Source organism: Lytechinus pictus, chromosome 8 (genome assembly GCF_037042905.1).
Source record: "Lytechinus pictus isolate F3 Inbred chromosome 8, Lp3.0, whole genome shotgun sequence".
NCBI classification, from domain to species: Eukaryota; Metazoa; Echinodermata; class Echinoidea; order Temnopleuroida; family Toxopneustidae; genus Lytechinus; species Lytechinus pictus.
The window spans coordinates 22,103,385-22,123,738 of record NC_087252.1 but is presented as its reverse complement, the minus strand read 5'-3'; the positions used below and the strand labels follow the sequence as shown (position 1 = coordinate 22,123,738).

The 20,354-nt window shown below is 37.8% G+C and overlaps 1 protein-coding gene and 1 long non-coding RNA gene across 5 annotated transcripts in view; one reads left to right on the top strand and one right to left on the bottom strand.

Moving 5' to 3' along the window:
• Positions 1-268: 268 nt before the first annotated feature.
• Positions 269-7,636, bottom strand: LOC129268680 (uncharacterized). Of its 2 annotated transcripts, none has more exons than XR_010294459.1 (4): positions 6,727-6,811; positions 4,361-4,728; positions 2,845-2,961; positions 269-2,122 (listed from the first exon to the last, which is right to left on the bottom strand). It is a non-coding gene; the product is annotated as an uncharacterized LOC129268680 (long non-coding RNA). The 2 variants fall into 2 exon arrangements; XR_010294460.1 differs by lacking the exon at positions 6,727-6,811 and adding an exon at positions 7,174-7,636 and having other exon boundaries at positions 1,692-2,122.
• LOC129266228 (uncharacterized) overlaps positions 7,492-20,354 on the top strand; it is a 35,201-nt gene continuing 22,338 nt past the window's right edge. Inside the window, exons 1-4 of one of the 3 annotated variants that reach the window (XM_064103770.1) lie at positions 7,492-7,727; positions 12,292-12,590; positions 13,901-13,996; positions 15,251-15,438. In XM_064103770.1, coding sequence (XP_063959840.1) covers positions 12,469-12,590; positions 13,901-13,996; positions 15,251-15,438 — 406 coding nt within the window. In that variant the 5' untranslated portion in view covers positions 7,492-7,727; positions 12,292-12,468. The remainder of the gene's footprint in view (positions 7,728-12,291; positions 12,591-13,900; positions 13,997-15,250; positions 15,439-20,354) is intronic. The other 2 variants (XR_010294457.1, XR_010294458.1) reach the window with 2 other exon arrangements.

Genomic DNA, 20,354 nt, shown 5'->3' with positions numbered 1-20,354 from the left:
AAAAAGCTGGTCTTGACCGAAAACTTCCTTCTCTCTATATTATGTTCCACTGACGAAATAGGCATACCTGGCTCTGTTTCCACCGACCATCTTCATTGTCAATAAGAGTCAGTAAATGGTTCAAGCATACGTGGCCTACTATAGCGAGGCCTTTTGTCAATCTTATACACCAAGTCAGCTTTGACAGATGTAGGATAATTAATATTTGTGTGATAATTTGGCTCTCGCTCATTCACCAGTGCAAGACAATTATATATATATTTTTTTTGTCTAGATCTATAAACCCGTGAATCTCTACGTCTAAGTGAGTTCCTCTTTAAGTTTGATTTTGATTTAAAAAAGTTAGCTTGCTCGCAAGTTTAAATGACCCTTTGCCTTTCACCATTAAGGTCCAGTGAGGAGGACAATAGAGATAAATCAATTGGATCAGCCCTCTCTCTGCTAGATACTTACAAAATTGAAAATGGGGCACTTAATTTTCTCAACCCTTCCCATAAAAATTGCACTCATGGTATACGATAACTGAGCAGTCTGAAACCTGACAAAGAAATGCTGCCCCCCCCCAAAAAAAAAAAAAATCATTTAACTCTGTTATATGATTTAACTTAAGCCCAACGGTCCAGGCAGGGACAAGAAAGTAGAATAAAGTTAACTGAAATCTTCGTAGAAAAAAGTCAAACCAGACAGATCTAGAATTTCATTTTTAGAAATCTAGATCTAAGTTAGACCTATCCTAGGGCCTTACTTTTTTGTAGTAAAAAGGGACTAATGTTAAAATCTGTCTCAAATCATTCCAGTGGTAATAAGTGGGCATGCAGAGGGAAATCTACCGATCATTCCAAATAGATTTAGTTCATATAAATAATTAATCTAAATTAACTTCTTTTTAAATGCAGATAATTATATTGATTCATAAATAGATGGAATAGTGTCAAAAAATCAGTAGGCCCAGGCCCAACTTTAAACTTCAACTCAAGCTTGCTTGATTCCCAACACCTAATGACCTAGCCTACATCGCCATCGGCAAATATGCAGCCGACTGGCACCGGCGGTATCAATGCCCATTTCTCGCTCTGATTACGGTACCGGTGTATATTATTTGGCTTTATTTAATGCAGCTTTGCCGTTACTGAACAAGTCCACATCTACCCCTGATATTTGACAATGTACTGAAATACATATTTAATAATGACGGACATGAAGCATTCTAATTAACCAACTTAGTTCTACGAAAAACCGTATTATTTTCTGAGAAAATATGTCAGTCAGGGGCCCGTTTCATAAAACATTTGCCGCAGCGGCAACTCCCATTTTCTGCGGCAAATCTGTGTTTCTGCGGCAAATCTTAAAACAGCGTCAAGTTTCCGTTTCATAAAACTTTGCCGCAGATACTTTCTGCGGCAAATGACAATTTCAGCGGCAATATTTGACGCAGCTCAAGGAGCTGCGGCAAATGACAATTTCTGCGGCAAATTTGACGCAGCTATTTGAGCTGTGTCAAATATTGCCGCAGAAACAGCTTTTTCATCAAAATACCAACAATTTTGAGGGCCTAAGAGCCATATTGGTCAATTTTTTGATGATTTTGATTTGATAAATTGCTTTTTGTCATTCTAAATAGAAAATACATGTATTTTTACTCATTGACAAATAAAAAGTAGATATTTATTGAATCATCATTCATTCTTTTTAAAGTCAAATTTATTTCAATAAATAGATACAGAGGGAACATACATTGTGTTCCTGCAAATTTACACTTTCAAAAAAGCTTTCCTTTATCCTGTAAAAGAATGAACAAATGATGTCTCATTTTGTAAAAGATGTTTCCTCATTGGCTTTTGAGTTTCAATTAAATTCATTTCATAAGTGCTGTTGTTGCTGCTGCTGTTGGTTTTTGTTGATGTGTTTGTTGAAACTCTTGCTGAAGTTGTGGTTGCTGTTAATGTTCCCGGAGTGGTTGTTGGACATCTTGATGTTGTTGAGGTTGCCGGTGTGGTTTTTGCACCTCCTGCAGAAATTGTTTATGCTGCTGTTGTTGTTGCTGTTGGTCAATGCTGTCGTTACATCTCCTGTGTGGTTGCTGCTGTTTTTGCTCCTGCTGCTGTTCATGTGATTGAAGTACCTGAAATAGAAATTAATTTATAATGCATATAAGCAAGATACCAAAGTTATTCCTAATTTCATTTTCATTGTTAACCCTTAATAGACTGGGGGGGGGGGGGGGGTGGAGGCACCTTTCGATACTTTGCAAGATTTCTCTAAATGGACAAGATCCTCAGGCGCCCCCAGGGATGATCTACCAGAATAGCCTCACCTAGTAAGGTTTATTAACAGGATTTTGTACTCATTACATTCAGTTGATTTTGCATCAACTCAATTCATCAAATGAATGTAAAGGGTCTACCAGTAAAAAAAAATTATGTGAGCTACTCGGGTAATCTACCTGAGTCCTATTACTCCTTTACTGACAAATTAATAATTAAAAATATGATGAAGTGAATAACTAGCATCTATGTCTTTGCAGTAATTTGACATGTTGCATCTTAGGTGGTAGTGGTGGGGGTCAATAATTATAGAAATGCAGAATATTCATGTACCACTTTGGCAAGAGAAAGCAAGTCACATTATCTACCAATGATTGATATTGGTTTGTTGTTTTTGCAGCTGCAAAAGAAATATCATATATCAATTTAACACCTTGAACTTAGAGTTTAATTCTAAAATATGGACTGGATTCTTGACGAAGAGCAAATCAAGAAGACAAAAATCATTCAAATTGTTATCATGTGACATACTTCCTATGCCAAAGTGAATCAGAATTATAATCAAGAGTGTTTAACTTACAGGTGAAATCACATTTCTAGGCTCTTTGTATGGCTCTCCAAACCCTTCAGTCGTTGATTTTGGCATGGCTTTCTGATACTATCTTGTGTCTTTCTGGAAATGTGGACAAAGCCTCACCTGAAGGAATAAATTAAATTGAAATTTTCAAAAAATGTTTGGCACTTTTTTTTCTCACATGTATACATTGCATGTATATCAAAAGAAAATAAGAGGAAACGTCATTTGACTACTAAGTTTTTATCATGGGGGGGGGGGGGGGGGGGTAAAGGGATCAAGATGGGTTAATATGATGAACAAAAATGCAAACATGCAACAATAGATAATATATAAGGAATCTCTGGTTGAGAAACATCACTTCATATGCTATGCAATTGTTCCTCATAATTTATCTTGCACACACATGTACACGTAGTGAGGATGGGTGAGGGAGAGAGAGCGAGCGTTGTCATCGTACATGCAAAAAGTATTAAATCGATCACTGGTGTATAGATGAGGGGGCAATGCCCCCCCCCCCCCCAATGTTTCATGACCAAGAAAAAAAAGGGAATGGGAAAGGGTGAAATAGTCTATTATTTTCTGATTACGTCAAAATCTTTCTAAAAATTTGATTTCTGTATTTAAAAAAGTTCAACAATTTTGCTCACTCCCTTCGCTCTCTTGCATCTTTGGAGAACTTTTGTTCCATCCGCCATATTTAGCCCTCTCAAAATATTTGGCTCATTACGCCACTGAAATCCATTGTAAGAATTTTATATTTTAATGTAAACCTAATCTAACCCTAATAAGACTACCAGGGTATTTTGGAGGCAGGAAAGATAGGGGGGTGGGGGCCCTCAAGATCTTGACCGTTAATTGCGCAATTGTGAAAAAATGCAACATGCCTGTCACAGATGAAAAAATTGTATATTTGATCGTTCTAAAATTATTTAAATTTATTTGTAATTAATAAATTTTACTTATTCATGCATGAAATTAGAATTTGGCTGGAAATCTATAAACAAAGCCCTTGAAGTGTTTTTTTTTTTGTTCAGACACATAAACGTTAAATGATATCAAATTCCATTCATCTGTTTTTTTTTAAATACTTTTTTTTTATATTGTTGACAAAATTTTCTGATCATAAGCAACTTGAAAGTAATTGATTTTAATCAGTAAAAATAAAAATTACCGGTATGATACAATTATGAATTTTGGCTAGAAACAGAATTTGCATTGGATTTGTTCATGAAATCACATTTTAAAGCAATTCTGACATGTACTTACACAACGTTGCGTAATTACAGAACCGGGTACCCATGTGTCACAAATTTTGTCTGAAAACTCATGAATCTTTAAAAAAAAGGCATATAATGACGCGGCACCATCTTTCACGTTGTGGATTTATCGCGAAAATTTTTGAGCCCCCCACCGCCTTTTTAGGGTTAAATCAGATTGCACATCATGATGGGTTTTACTGATATTCATTCTGCAACCCATATTTCAAAGACTATCCATCATATCTGACATTGATTTTTACCTGTGGCTGCATGTTAGTCTCTGCTTTTCTACAACTGTGGCCAAATATTCTGCAACAAGTTCATTAGATGGGCCCTTGGCATTTTTCTTATTGTAGGAGACCGGCAAGCCCTGACTTTGAAGTTCCTGGTCTATCCTTCTCCAGTTGCAATATCTGGTCAGTTGAGGACTTGGGGGCTTTGTGTCAGGAGTGGTCTTGGTAGTGGCGGTGGCAATAGTGATGGCAGTGGCAGAAGCAGACTTGGTGGTGGTGGCATTAGTAGCACTGATGGTGGTGGCAGCAGTGGTGGTGGTGACTGCAATTGCAGCATTGTTGATGGTGGTATACATGTACGCCTCATCACGACCAACATTTGCTCCTGCTGCCATCTATTGTGTTTTAAGTAGAATAAACATTAAAACATTTGATTATTAACACATCAACTTCAGAACACTAGTATATTGATAATAAAACTTGTAGATATAGCAGTCAAAGCATAAAATGAACTTCCACAGAAGAGTACATGTACCTTCTTCTATTAGAATTTCAGACCACCTTGAGGATGTTATGCTCAAAGCAAGGTTTTTATTTGACAACATTGGTCAAAGAGAAACATGGATTTAAATCTCAGAATACAACTCGTATCATTGGTTGATCAATAGTACTGTACAATACCCCATTCAGATATACGTTGACCAATTATTTCTTGTTGAAACACATATGTCTTTGTTATCAATCTTGTAGGGTATAGAGAGCATGCTGATTCTATAGCTATCAGTGTTGTGTACCGAGGACGGCCTCGGGACCAGAATTTGCGTCCTCGGCCTCGAAGCCTGATGTCTCGGCCTCGGTCGCTCTGTCTTGATGTCTCGGCTCCGAGGCCTGACAAATGCAGTCATTTCCAGCACATAAATTGTGTCCATCATCAACGCAATGTGAATTTCTAATGCACACACTATTATTAGATCTTGATTCCACCCCCCCCCCTCCTCTCTATAGATTATATATACCGGTAATATATATATATTTTGCCTGTTTTTTTAATTTATTCTATTTATTTATTTTCAATTTTTTACATTCATTTATTCATTTATTTTTTTTTCTTGAGGGGGGGGGGGGGTCAATGGTCAATTGAATTCAACAAAAAACATGCAAATTTTTTTAGCGGTCTCTGTCTCGGCTGACCCAGCCTAGGATACAACACTAATAGTTATGCATTTAGATATGATTCACACATAGAAGTGTTGTATTGTCTAAATTTAAAAAAAAAATGGTCTATTGAGAGACACATTCCTAACGTCGATGCATAAACTGTAAGCTCAAAAAAGCAAAAGTAGCCCCGGTATCGATCTGCCATTTTGTTTTCAATTTTGAAAGCAGGAGAACGAAAGCGACATAACTTTCGCCTTTTTTGAGCTTACACTTTATGCATCGATGATAGTATTGTGTCTCGATAGATCTTCATCCATGCAATAGAGGCAAGTGCATAATTTTCCCCCTTTAATTTGGGGTGATATGGTGACCACAATTCTACCCCATTTGTCTGCCAACTAGCCCAGGAGCTGTCCGTGTAATACACGGACAGCTCCTGGGCTGCAGCCCGTACAGCGGGCCGCAGTTGCCTGGGTTACTCGAAATCTATCACAAAATCAGATTTTGTATAGAGTCTAGATCTAGAAGTACTTAGATCCTCTAAAAAAGGCCCAAATTTTTGCTAACTGACTCACAGCTTTCAAAAAAAAAAAATTTTTGCCTTTTTTTTGTATTACTGTCTGGCCACCAAACTGTTTATACTCGCAAGCCACCCACCCACCCCCCCCCCCTGAAAACTATAAGAAAAACAATCCCTCACAGTTACAGAGTACAATATTTGTGACAGTCACCCCCCCCCCCCAAAAAAAAAAAAAAAAAAAAAAAAAAAAAAACCATGCCAAAGCCGAGGCCAAACATGAGCGTGAACACCAATCAACACCCATCAATGCTCCTCGAGACTTGACTGTATTTTTGTCGCCCACAACAACCCAAGCCACAAAAAAATAAAGGCTCACTCTCACACAGCTGTTCACATATCGCACTGAATTAGGTAATTAAAGACTAAAGTCAGAAAGAAAGACAGATGCAACTCAAGTCGCAACGCCGCTCATTCGAGCTCCACCCCACACACGCCAACACTACTGCCGTGTACTACGCCGAAGCTCCGGGATAGCGACCACTCGGCATCTCGATGATGCCTCCACGATATCCCCGGTCAAAATGCATGTTTACCTCGTAGAAAACGATGGAAATATGATATGTATTATCAATGTCATTCTTTCGGAAGTGATTTATTTATTACTTTATCAAATGATGTAATAATTGAATAAATACAATAATTAGAAAGTACTTACATCTCCGATTCAAATTTTACTTCAATTCTGTCACCATCAAAATTTTATCGCAGACGACGTGTGTGAAGAAAAAAACCGGCTGTTAGTGTTAGCTGCAAATCAGGCTCGTTCACGAACTATTTTTCATTTATTTATTTTTATTTACGATAACAATTTGTTATTGCTTTTATGAAACGGATATTTGCAACTATGACAAGTTGCCATTGCAATAACAAGATTTGTCATAGATATGGGAGATGTTACAGTTGCAAGTCAAAAGTTTTATGAAACGGGCCCCTGATCTCCGATTTATTTGGGATCAGGAAAAAGAAATGGAAATTGTGGTTTAGGATAGGCCTATAGTAAACTACACAAAGTACATAAGGCCCTGACTGCAACGCCGAACCCCAGCGGCAAACACATTACAATTACAACCGAGATCAAAGCACGAAATTGAACTTAACTTACTTTTATTTGTATGGAATGCCATAATTTCGATGTAGATGTTCCCTCATATATTTTCTGCTCAGCTGAATTTCACTCAGAAAATCATGATTCCGGATAATAATTCTATAAACAGATAAATTAGTCTTGCTATTGTATTTCAGAAAGTTGAATTTCGCAGAGTCAAAAAGAACGACACTTCGCACAGCTATCGCAGGGAATTGTGGGACGGAAAAAAATGTTGAATGCATGACGATATGAATAAAACATTAGCGCTTTAGCCAATCATACAAGTGCATTATGCGTATTTTGACGTCATTACTCATGAATTAAACATTGACCTTCCAAAATCAACCTTCAAATTGTCCACCGGCAGCCATGTTGGCTGTGTACAAAACCTATGGGAAATGAAAACGCGCGAAAAGAGTTCCCTCTCTAGCTCCCTTCGGGAGCTTACGTATACGTAAGATCGTATCTCTGTGAAACTATTAATTACGAGCGCCATCTACCGGTACGGTACCGTAAGTTTAATATGCGGGAAATTTGTTTTGGATTTTCGAGTTGGCTGCAGAAAAACAGTAAGAAAATCACATTTTAAAAGTTTGTACTACCGGGTACTTTGTTTTGGAGATTTTTACATTGAAATACCAGTCTATTTTTTTGCTTCAGGAATTTATGAAATACAGTCGAATTAAGAATTTGTAATTTAAGTCGATCATTGCATTAATGTTGGTTTAATAATCTCGGTCATAAATTTGTTGATTCGTTGTCCCATGTACTGATGTTCATGTACGGTACCGTTGTACTGTCAGTAGTGCATGTAATTATGATGTAGGCCTATACATAGCTATAGCCTAGGCCATTTTGTGCATGGCAGTGAGTCCAAACTTCGCCTTTGTCCATACTTCGCGTCACGGTCATTATCTGAAAATAAACTCCTCGCCAATATCCTTAAAAGCGATGTTAAAATATTAAAAGCGACCTATCAGAACTTCAGAAGGAGATCTGACTCAAACTCAAAGCGCGGCACCGCTAATCCCCTCTCAGCAGGGCCAGGGTCCCTCACGGCGCATTACACAGGCCGCTCGTAAATCAGATATAAGGAAAGTTGATCGACGCGGTCAACAGCTCGGGTTTGCGCTTGCGCAGTAGCGTTTTCACCCATAGGCCTAGGCCTAATGCATTTCACATCGCGATCGGCTTCACAAATTTTATGCAAACTTGGCGGCTCACGATTTCGAAGACGAAAATCTGGTTTTGGAACCAGCTGAATGCAGGGTGACCAGATTTCACAAAAAGAAATACGGGACAATCGACAAAGTACGCTGCATGAGCGGATCGACCGAGCCAGGTCTTAAAAAAAGATCAACAAAGAAGGCTACACGGTGTTCGACTTAGGAAAAAATGTACAGAATTGGAAGGGGGGGGTGAACGAAAGAATGAAGGAGGGAATGAAAAGGCGAAAGAAAAGAGTTGAATTGAGAACGGAAAGAAATAAAAAATTAAGGGGAAAATGAAGGAAAATATATTTAAAAAAAAGGAATGTTAGAATAAAATGATGAAAGATAGAATTAAAAAAAAAAAAGTTTCCGTCATTATTTGAAATGAATTAAGAAGGAAAGAAAAAGAAAAGAAGGAAGGGAAGATGTGTGAAAGAAAACATAAGGGAGAGAAAAGAAAAAAAGAAGCAAGAAAAAAGGAGGAGGAAAGAAAGAACGAATAAAAGAAAAATGTTTCCTTCATTCTTTGAAAGAAAGAAATAAAGAAGAAAAACAGGAAGGAAAGGAGGGAGGGAAAGAAAGAAAGAAAAAAGAACACAAAGCAGAAGGAAAAAATATAATACAGAATAAAAGAAAGGATGAAAGAGAGGGAGGAAAAAATAAAGGGAGGAGAGAATAAATATAGAGAAAATAATGGAAGAAGAGAAAGAACGAAAAGATAAGGGAGAAGGAAGCAGAGAAAAGTTTAAGGAAAGAAGAAATGAAGGGAAAAAAGGAAATTTAAAAAAGGAAGGAGAGTAAGACAAAGAAGGAAAGAAAGACAAATGAACAGAGAGATAAGATCAGGAAAGAAAGATAGGGAATAAAGATAGATGGAATAAAAAAAGGGGCAAAGAGGAAGGATAGAATGATGAAGAAAAAAGGATATGAAAGAAAGAAAGAAAAAAAGTACAATCTTAAAACAAACAAAAAATCCCATAATCTAACAAAAATCATAATGATATTTCGTGTTTCTAAATATATTTAGAATAGAAATAGAATGTTTTAGAAATGAGGGGGGGGGGGTCGGGTGTCCGGACACTTTATATTTTGGAAGCCTTCTTTTTTTTTCTTTAGATTAAACTAAAAATACGAATTCAATAGTTGTAATCATCTTTTATTTTGTTCTCTATAATATTTTTTAAATCATAATTATTTTTTGTACTAAAAATTGTAAAACTTCGCTTGTAAATTTTTCCAAATGACTTTGTAACTTAAAATGAATCGTCCTGACACAGAACTGGGTATACTTCTTTGTGGTCCCAAACATGTTATTTTTAAGTTCTTTATTATGTACAATAACAATTTTTTGTACTTTGTTCTCCTTTTTACTGGTTTGTAAATTAAATTTATTCGCTCCGCGGCCCCTGCTATTTTCCAAGAACGATCCAGAGACAAGAGCTGAGCGAGCACGGAGCTCCCGTCATTCATTACACTCACTTTCAACTTACACAAATAGGAGTACGGTACGTGGGGCACCGCAGATTCGTCATTATATTATCAAGACCATTGTAAACACGCAAGTGATTTTTGCATAAAAATAAAGCTCAAAGTATGCTTTTTCACCTTATTATAATTTCTAAATCATGTACGAGTAGGGAAAGATTTAACTACGTTAGAAAGACAGACATACCTAAAATGACAAATCTCCATTTTCCTCCGTTTGTAATTTTGTTGAGTCAAATCAGATTGTGACGTATTTGGTATGTATGCAAAGAGGATCATCTCAGAAGTTCAACCATACATAAAAGACGTACATCAGGAATCCGTACGAAGAGAAATGGATGTTAAAAGAACAGCAAGTCGTGTTTCAATTTTGAAAATAAACTGAGCTCGCAGAGAAGTTATGTGGGAGAACGTCATTTACGGCGGTGCCTCGCAGGGTCCTTCAAAAAATCTCTGACCTCAGATTTTACGAGGGGCTTATCGCGTTATGTAAGCGGGCTCTAACTTTCGCCTGGCGGCTCGCCTATTGATGTTAGATATCATTCCTTCGCCCGAAGGAAGCGATAACAAATGATTAACAGAGGATTTGGAAGATGGTTCTCCTTCTCTTAATAGCTCCATGGTTTAGGCTTTGACATACATGTAAATAAATTGACGGGAAGAGTTCAGACAAGACAGTCATGACACTGACAGTGACAGTGAGTAACGTCCATGCGCAGTGAGTCGCCATGTGCAATTTTTTTACTGTTGCGCCACTTGCCTGTTACTGCCTGACCAAAATGGTTCTAGAAATCTTTTACATTGTTGAAAAGTGTCTTGTGGCATCTGATTCTGATATTAATCCTCACAAGACCTCAGTCATGTCAGTAATTCCCTGAAATACTGCAATGTTTGGTTAAAAGATCTAGCAAAAGAAAAAGGAGTTTAGTGCAGTCAAAGTCAGATTTGCAAACTTGGTCCGTACAGTGCGAATTTTAGCTGCCAATTTTTCTCGGGGGACGATTTGAGACACCCATACTAAGCAATCAATGTTTCCAAAGCTGCCCGCTCAAGTTACCAGTATTTGGTATCAAAATATAGATTATAAAAAAATGCTCACGATCATTTCATTTTGAAAGTGGGGGTGACAATTGTTATCAAAATAAGAGGGGGTAGCGTCTCAACGTATATCTCAACCCACGGAGTCAATGCACTTTTGTGTACTATCGGTGTGTGTGTGTGCACATGCGCGATATGTCTGTGTAGTAAGTAAATTGGATTTTTCGAATCGGCGACTCAAAATTTACCTATCTTTGTGTCGCCGTTCCGGAAGTGTGTAATTCATGACGTTCTTACTTAAAAATGTAGCAATTTCAAGAGAAAAGTTTTTCATATATTAGAAAGGATTTGTGGATACTTTCACCTCATACAAAGATTTGGGTAAGAATTTTTATTTTTTTTGCAAAATTGAAGGTTGAAGACCACCGATAGCGACTCACTGCGCATGGACGTTAGGGGAAGGTGGGGTATACATGTCACAGTAAGTTGAGCATATATAGGGGCTACCTCAAGTGATGTTCATGAAGGCTCCACTCCACTTCACTACCGCTATGTACACTACGCTCCACCTACCCGAACATCAAGGTCCAAAACTTGCTCTGATACTCCGAGTGGCAAAGGTGGGAAAAAATGCATATTTATTGTAAAAATCCTACACCGAAACTAGCTTGAAAAGAATAAGAAGCTTGATTTCTTACTCTTCATCCTAATTTCACTCCATATCCATCCTCCGGTTATCCTCAAAATTGGTGATTTAGAGCCAACATCAAGTTCCTCACACGTATAAATAATTCGCTGCCGATTTCAAAACATCGCATGCGCGAGGGTCCGAGCTCAGAACCTCGCGCATGCGCAAGCGATGTTTTGAAATCAGCAGCAAATTATACTAAATGGAATATAGAGATTGAACAATGACAATTTTCTTGCGATTTTCCTTTTCACCAAAATAGGGCCTACACTAAAATATGCCAAAAATTCAAGTTTTTGAGCGCTCTGACGAATACAAAAATGATCCCCAAGTTACTAATGAAAAATGAATTGCAACTGTATGGAATGAGTATTTTTGGTTACAAAAGTGATATTGTAATGAATTCTTGAAATGTGTGTTGTATACTGCATATATCTACAAAGTAGATTCCCCACAGGCAGGGGGGTTGCAGTGAACAAGTGCTAGAATGGTGCCGGGCAATGGCAGTGCATGTGACTGCACTGTTCGTCTGTTGTACGAAGTGAACAATGGTTCCCAGCTTCATGATAATGGCCAACAAATCAAAAGAAATCATTGAAAGAGTTTCATATGTAGCCTACAGGTATCCTGAAGAAAAGAAAAAAAAACAATGTTGTTCATGTACTCACCTCCGGCTTCACTCATGAAACCTGCCTGATTATTTTTATGTAGATCTTTATTTCTGGGACCCAAACTCACCTCAATGGAACTATAGTCAACAAGCTCAGTATCACTGTGGACCCCCTTATCAGTTCATATCACGAGGATTCCTCAGTTCCTGTACCCAACATATTGGCTACACTTTAGTGCTTTTATTAGGGGAAGACATTTTCGTCACGACTGGCCACCATGTCGAATACGAGAGACGAGGTCGCTAAGAAGCTTCATCACTGGGCTACAAGAGAAATGCATTTCATTCCTCAAGGAAAGTATGTCAACACACCAGTGCCCTCACCAGCAGACTTCAGGGAGTAAGTTCTAATTCTTTTTCTCCCTTGTAACTTCTGAATGTTACCATGGCAAAGAAGAAAGAGTGTAGTGGTTTCAACAGTGGGGGCGCTGGTCCAAAAATTGGGATTGTTCCAGAAAACAAGGATATCCTCTAAACCAGGACAAATCATTTCTTGATAAATTGAGATTGTTCTTGTTTATGGGGACATTTTTTTTTTCACTGACTCCTGCGGGACATGGAAGGCATTTACAGAGATTGAGAGTGCTAAAAATAGATTCAATGACCTTAATTCCCTCCAGTTCACCATCTATTTTTCCACGATGTGCTGTTTTCCAATAATGTTGTTATGAAACCTGATATGTTTTATGACTAGCGCACTTGATTGGTGTCAGCACTTGACAGGTGAATAAACTTTCCTAGATTTCTTGCGTGGAGACATCTTTGAAAACAAAGACAGTCCAATTTTCTGACCAGCGCCTCGAGTCTACTGTCCAAGGTACACCATGAACACGAAAAGAATACATGGTGTTCTATGAAACCACTTCACTCTCTTTCTCTCCTTCTTTCCATGTTCCCTTCCTTTCCTCCTCAGATCTCCTTCACTTTTCCCTTTCTTGCTTTTCATCCATCATGTAACTAATGTGCTCTTCAGAAAGTAAGTCTTGATTTTTTTCTTGGTCTCCTTTTCATCTTGAGATTTTTCTTTCTTTTTCTCCTTCTTGCTCTTATACATCTCAGGAATTAAATAATAGTTTGGTTTATCTGTATTCTGCATGTAACTATCATTTATGCACCTGCAGCTGCTACTCTTGAGAGAGCAGGTTCCAATTCTTCCCATTTTTCTTTCTCCCCTCATCTTCATATTCCTCCTTTATATTTATCATTCTTCTTCTTGCTCTTCATTTATCCATATGCTTTAAGTATGAGTCCTGTAGTGGTCTAACAATGTGTGAATATCTGATCATTCTGGCGATTCCAGAATCTTAGCTACAGCCCACACAGAAGTATGTGGGGTGTAATTCTTATTCTGTGGTCTTCACTATTCTAAACATCAAATCTTGTTTTCTTTGATAACATGCAACTTCTGATACAGAAATTTCGCAATTTTTGATGATATCATTCGTAGAAATAGTGTAAACCTTCTATTTGAATAACAAGCACTGTCGTATGCAGATGAAGCTTGGCAAATGTTGGCAGATTTTCCATTTAAACATACATGTACCTGCTTCATTGATATGATTTTGACTTTTGCGGAAGTGGTTTTGTTTTCACATATCACACAAAATTGCAACTTTTCTTTTAACCATTTGTGGTGTTTCTCTTCTTTAGAGTCTGCCGTGGTAATCTTCTCCCAGTATGGAAGTATGTTCTAGAGCATGTCCATTCTGCTCAGAAAGTTCACAAGGTCAAAGGCAATCTGACACTGTATCCTTATCATTTGTACTATAGTAGTACTTAGAAGTACTTAGTATTTATAGTAGTATTAGTAGTAGTAGTCGTAGTAGAAGTAGTGGTAGTAGTAGTAATAGTAGCTGTAGTAGTAGTCCTAGTAGAAGTAGTAGTAGTAGTAGTAGTAGTAGTAGCAGTAGTAATAGTAGTAGTAGTAGTAGTAGTTAGTATTAGTAGTATTTAGTAGCAGTAGTAATAATAGTAGAAATAGTAGTAGTAGTAGCAGCAGTAGCAGCAGCAGAAGTAGTAGTAGTAGCAATAGTAGTAGAAGTACATGTAGTAGTAGTAGTAGTAGTAGTAGTAGTAGTAGTAGTAGTAGTAGTAGTAGTAGTAGTAGTAGTATTAGTAGTAATATAGTAGTAATAGTACTAGTAGTAGTAATAGTAGAAATAGTAGTAGTAGTAGCAGAGGCAGCAGTAGTAGTAGTGTGGTAAGTGATGAATTTGAATTAGTGATGATGTGTCCCCCCCCCCCCCCCGGATGAAAGTAGACATCCAATTTTTGTTTTAAAACTATCGCCCAATTAAGCTTCACGTGTGTCTATTTGTAGTAGATTCCATTCTGCCATAGTCCTTGGAAGGAAAGAGTACTTGAAGCAGTAGTAGTTGTAGTAGGAATAGGAATATCATTGTTATTGCATTTAAAATCTTATCTCATTACATGTATATCATATACATGTTCAAAGTTAATTTTTTGATACAGATCTACATCCAACCAGCTTTTATACTAGACAGTTTGCTCATAATATAAAGCATCGTAAAATCCTGTGAGAAATTAATGTTGAATTATTCTTTATTATTTATGTCATGATTAAATAACTATAGGGTTGCTTTTTGTTGTTGTTTTTTACCAATTTTATTTTGTAATTTGCCAGTTATGAAAATGCATATTTGCCAAATGTTTGATAGACATTCCCTATTTTGGACAGCCAACAAACAATATTAATGACTGTGTCTTTATTTTTGTGGATGTTGGCCTGTCGTGTTATTTTGGAAATTTGGTAATGTCCTTATTTTATTATTTTGTTGATGCTTTGTCCCTGTTTATGAACTTGCAATAGAAGTAGTTGTGAAAATGTCAGTGAGTGAATTATTTTAATGTAATATCATGTTTAGTTGCATTGAACACAGAAATAGAATTCAAACAATGCTAATTTGCCATGTCATGATATTATTTATAACTTCTGTTGAGAGTCGCTGTTACACCCCTTGACTGAATGGAACCTCCCAGAAAAAGCCTGCACAGCAAGAGTTCATCCTACAGGGTCAGGTACCAGGGAGATACCAAGTTTTCAGCAGAGAGGGAGGAGCTGGTCAAGAGACGGAGGGACTTGCAGGCCAAGGTCACTGGGGTCAAGACAGACATTCAGCACCTTGATGAGTTCTTACAGAAGCTTGAGAAGCAGATTGTATCAGCAGGTAGGTAGTTCAATCTGAAAATAAGTTGGTTTTAAAGCCTATCTTATTTAACTTTGGTATTAAAGGGTCAATAATATGACTTATACTAGAGGTGGGCTATAGAGGGTGACATTTTCAGAACATGCTCATCACACCTTAGTTTGATGAATTGGTGCACACTGACACCATAATCAGAAAAAAAAATGAAAAAAATCCGAAATCCAGGGTGCCCCGGCCGAAAAACCCGAAAATCCAAGATGGCCGCCGGATTGCCTAAAAAAACATGTTTTGGGCCATAACTCAGTCATTTTTTCATCCCTTAGCCTAGTTTTGGTGTCTAAACCTATGTTTTGGGGGTCACTGAACCCATTTATAGTATTCATTTTTATATATTAGTGTTAAAATTCATGTTATATCAGTATTTAATCAAATTTCTACTTATTTCCCCAATATGCGAATTCTTACAATATTGATTCCAATAGATGACGTGTGCATCACAATTAACAGTTTAAGCCTTCCTTTTTTCCCTTCTTGTCTCATGCCCATTATCCCAAATTTTATATCCACTTTGTTTTGTTTGTAAGTATGCACAAGTAGTTACAGCACAGCTCCCTTCATCACCGCATGTAATGTACATGTATCACTATTACCACTCGAGCTCCTCATTACTACAAACATCAAATAGCACCATCGCTTAACAGTCAGCACATCCTAGCTTCTACACTTGTTGTGTGTGACCCACACATGTGAGGATTTTGATGCAGGCAATATCTCTACCCTTGTTCAGCATGAAGTCAAGTTAGGGCTTCGTGAAAAATTAATTGCATACATGCCGACCCTGAAATCCTTCCTCAAGAAGAGTGTGGTCATACTGTAGCAGCATTACAGGCACTGACAAAACTAGTAAGTTATGACGGACACAAATCATCCATGTAGGAGACCTTCGAGTGTGAGGTTGCATCTGCAGGCAAAACAAGAACAGCCTCTTCAATGAACATCGATTTGATCTTATGGCATACACTGCTGCAGCCATTCTATATCACATCCCGGAGTATGAGGCAACATTGCAGAACTCCAAATCCAAGTTCAAGCCTGCCATCTGTACCTTGAGTGTGACTTAATCATGATAGTATTGAAGGTATTGGCCTGGTTCACATACTGCATAATCCTCCCATTCCTTAACATGGTAGAAGTCAGCTCACAGAATGATCTAGTGACCATCATCCCACGTCTTCATGATGATCTGCTGAATAACAAGACAGACACACTCTCTTCATACACGGTTCCATACTCTTTCCAAGTTGAAAAACCTGAGAAACTGTAGGCGTGTATTTGCAGCAAATGTGTCGGCAAGCTGCCAAAGATTTTAGCCACTCAGAGAGGATGTGAGTATGGATATCAGCAAACGGCAGAAATACGTTTGGCAGAACCTAGAGCAACTTAACTCCACAAACTCACACAAGAAGATCTCACCAATCTACCTTCAAACAATTTGCAGTGTGAGCAGGATCTGTCAAATTTTGACAAACTAGCAAAGCAGTCTGCTGCTGCTTCCAATAGAAACTTCACTACCAAGAGTATTTGAGATGATATGACCTTGAACAAGGCTGGTGTAGTTACTGGAAAAAGTGACCCATAACATTGCAGAAGTGTTGGATAAGAGTGAGCAGAAATGGGTGGAAGAGCAAAACATCCTCTCTTGGGAAAAGCTTCAGCGGAATGTGGCCCAAGCGGTAGAGTACCGGGTGTGTGCATAGGCTGTTACAGAAATGTAAAAAATGGGGAGGTCAATTAAGAAACGTTGATGAGCTTCAGGAATGCCTGGATACCCAAAATTCAACCAAGCTTAAAACTATGTTACGTGCAGAGCTGTCATATCGCAGACACATATCCCATCTAGATTACTTGGTATGCCCACACTTGTATAAGGTCAACCAACTATGTGAAACAGAAATGAAGGTGAACTTGACTCTTCTATTGACTGGAGGAGAGTCTGATAATCTCCCTGCCCCTGATCTGCCTACTGAAGATGACATGCATTCAATCTAAAGCCACCCAATGGGATCACATAGCCAACTGCCCATTCCAACCTTGAAGAAAATACTGACAAAGAAGTGGGCATCAATGAGTTCTGCAGTGTGATATGAGATTATGACGATGAACGAAACTGGTACCTCGGTATGTGTCGAGACCAACATCATGAGGGATATGAGATCGAGCACATGGAAAAAGACTTCTAAGATTGAAAGGGACAGATCAGCATTAGCACTGGAGATGGCCAAAGCATGCTCATGTACAGACAGTACTGCCGATGTAGATTCTTCAATGTAATGTAATTGGCTCATGGGATACATCTTCCAGCAGAAACATTACATTTGTGCTTGACAATTGGCATATCATAGAAAGCTAATTCAAGTCATTTTCCAAATAAAAAAGTGGAATTTTATAATACTCTCTGACTAGAGGTCTGATGATCAAACAATTGGTACTTTAAAGCAGATACAGTATTAGAACTGGCTCCACAGTTACTGTGCCTGCCGACTCGGAATTCACCAGCCAGATATAGGTTTCTGGGTGCGCGACACAGTCATGTATGAAGGTTATTTGTATATTTCTCGCTGTACTGTTTAAAGTACAAAAAAACACTTTTCATAGCTAGAGTATATTATTAAGGGTATCATAGCTAACATGACTTGAAGAAAATACAGAAAATAAAATACAAAATTTGCGGTTGGGGTAGGGGTGAAGGAGAAGGAAAATTTAACATTAAATATGGGGAAAATGTGAGTATTATGTAGAAGAATAGGTTTTACACCAAAAATATCATTATATTCAGTTTCTTTGACCCCTAAAACATAGGGTTAGACACCAAAACTATTACAATAGACAAAAAAATGACTGAGTTACAGCCAAAAATGTCTTTTTTAGGCGAAACGGCGGCCATCTTGGATTTTTTACGATTGCGGTCAGGGCACCCCGGATTTTACATTTTTTTCATTTTTTTTTTCAAAAGTGGTGTCAGTAGGCACAAAGTCATCAAACTAGGGTGTGATGAGCATGTTCTGAAAATGTGACCTAAATTTGACCCTCTATAGCCCACCTCTACTTATACTCCAGTATCATCAAACATTCCATCTAAAGGCCAGGTTCCCCTGCATTCATGGATGCAAAGCGGATGTAAAGGTAAAAAAATCTTGCCATCTGTTTGAAAACGCTATGCATCATTTGTGTACTCAGCGCATACGTGTTACATGCGCTCTATCCATCAATCATCCGTCCACTGTGATTTTATCCGCGCGAAAAGGTTTGAGATGCACAAAACTTATAGAACAGATGAACATTCTGCTGGTACGATGTAAATCTGCAACATATACTAGCAAAAAACGTTCCATGTCCATTATCATCCGTTAAACTTCCGCTGTATCCTCTCTGCATCCTCTGGGCATCCTCGCAACTCACATCCACTGAAGCTGAACAACGGAAAGAGGGAGGAAAGATAAGGTACATGTACGTGGAACGTCTATACATTGTTAATAACATGGAAATAGAAAGGATGTAAGCGTATGCATCTCGTTTCTAAAGTATTCAAAACCCCCAGTAACCTCTTCAGAGCTGTCGTCCACTTCCATCCGTTTTCATCCGCAAGGTTTCCGATGGACAACCGTTTAACATCCGTGCTATATTCTACCCACGTCTGTTCTTTTACGTTATGTTTTCGCAAATTTTTTCGCCAAATTTGTCAATTTCTGGAGCGGATGAAAATGGATGGAGCCACCCGCAAGAGTTTGCTCGTCCGCTGTGTCCTTTATGAATACGTTTTGTATTCATCAGCCAGTGGGACCAGGCCTTTAAATACTTGTACCCACTGCCACTTGATCCTTTTTCAACCGCCAATTCTCTGTAAAAATTTAAATATTCAAATTAAACATATCTAGTGCCTTCTCTAGGTGATATTTACGGGCTGTTGTATTTTTTCAAATCTTACAAATTTAAGAATTCTATTTCTGTTTATGGTAACTCCTGTAGATACTCAGCAGGACAGCGTTTCGCTGATAAACGCCAAGCTGGTATATAACCAATTACCGAGAGGAAACATTTTATGTCTAGGTTATAAATCAGTCATAGTGGCTGACCTTATAGACGACAGATATTACTCTCGGGCCTTTTTATCAAAGTGGATACAATGGCAGAGTGGGGATTCAAACTCACAACCTTGCAATTGTGAGTCCAATGCTCTAACCACTGGACCGCACGACCCTGAATTTGATATCAAGAAGCTACGTACAACATCGCCTCGGCCCAGTCCAAGCATTGGAATAGGTTATATCAAAGAGGAAAACCACAAAGATATTTTATTATGATTGGGCGCCCGATCCAAATACATTTTCACTTAAAATCACCAAATTTATCCTGTAAAAAGACATTTTCATTTCATTTCCTCCACAACGTAGCTGTTTTAGGTTATTTGCAATCGTATGATCTGGCAATGATTTGGAATAGTGAAAGCCACATGTTGGAGGGTTTAGGGCAATTCCAAGCAAAAGCGGACATTTTCCAAAAAATTATATTGGCTCTATTTCAAATCTGGATCAAATTTTTCTATTAAAACTCATATGGGATTTCATAAATACAAAAGGGGAACATAACTAGCCACAATTTTTTTTTACGCATCTCCTTATAGGAGAGTCCAAACCATACAAAAAATTCTTCACATGGGACTACATATATAGTTTTTTACTTAATTTCAATTTAAGAGAAAACTATTGCTTGTTTTGTAATAATGGATAATTTTGGATAATCTGAAGGTCATCATTTTACATCATATATCAAAAGAAAATTTTAAAATATAAGTTCAGTTTACGTTGCCTGTGTGTGAATAATTCAGATGGGTTTATGTTTTAAGTTGTAATTAATGAAAAAACACACCAAATTTTAAT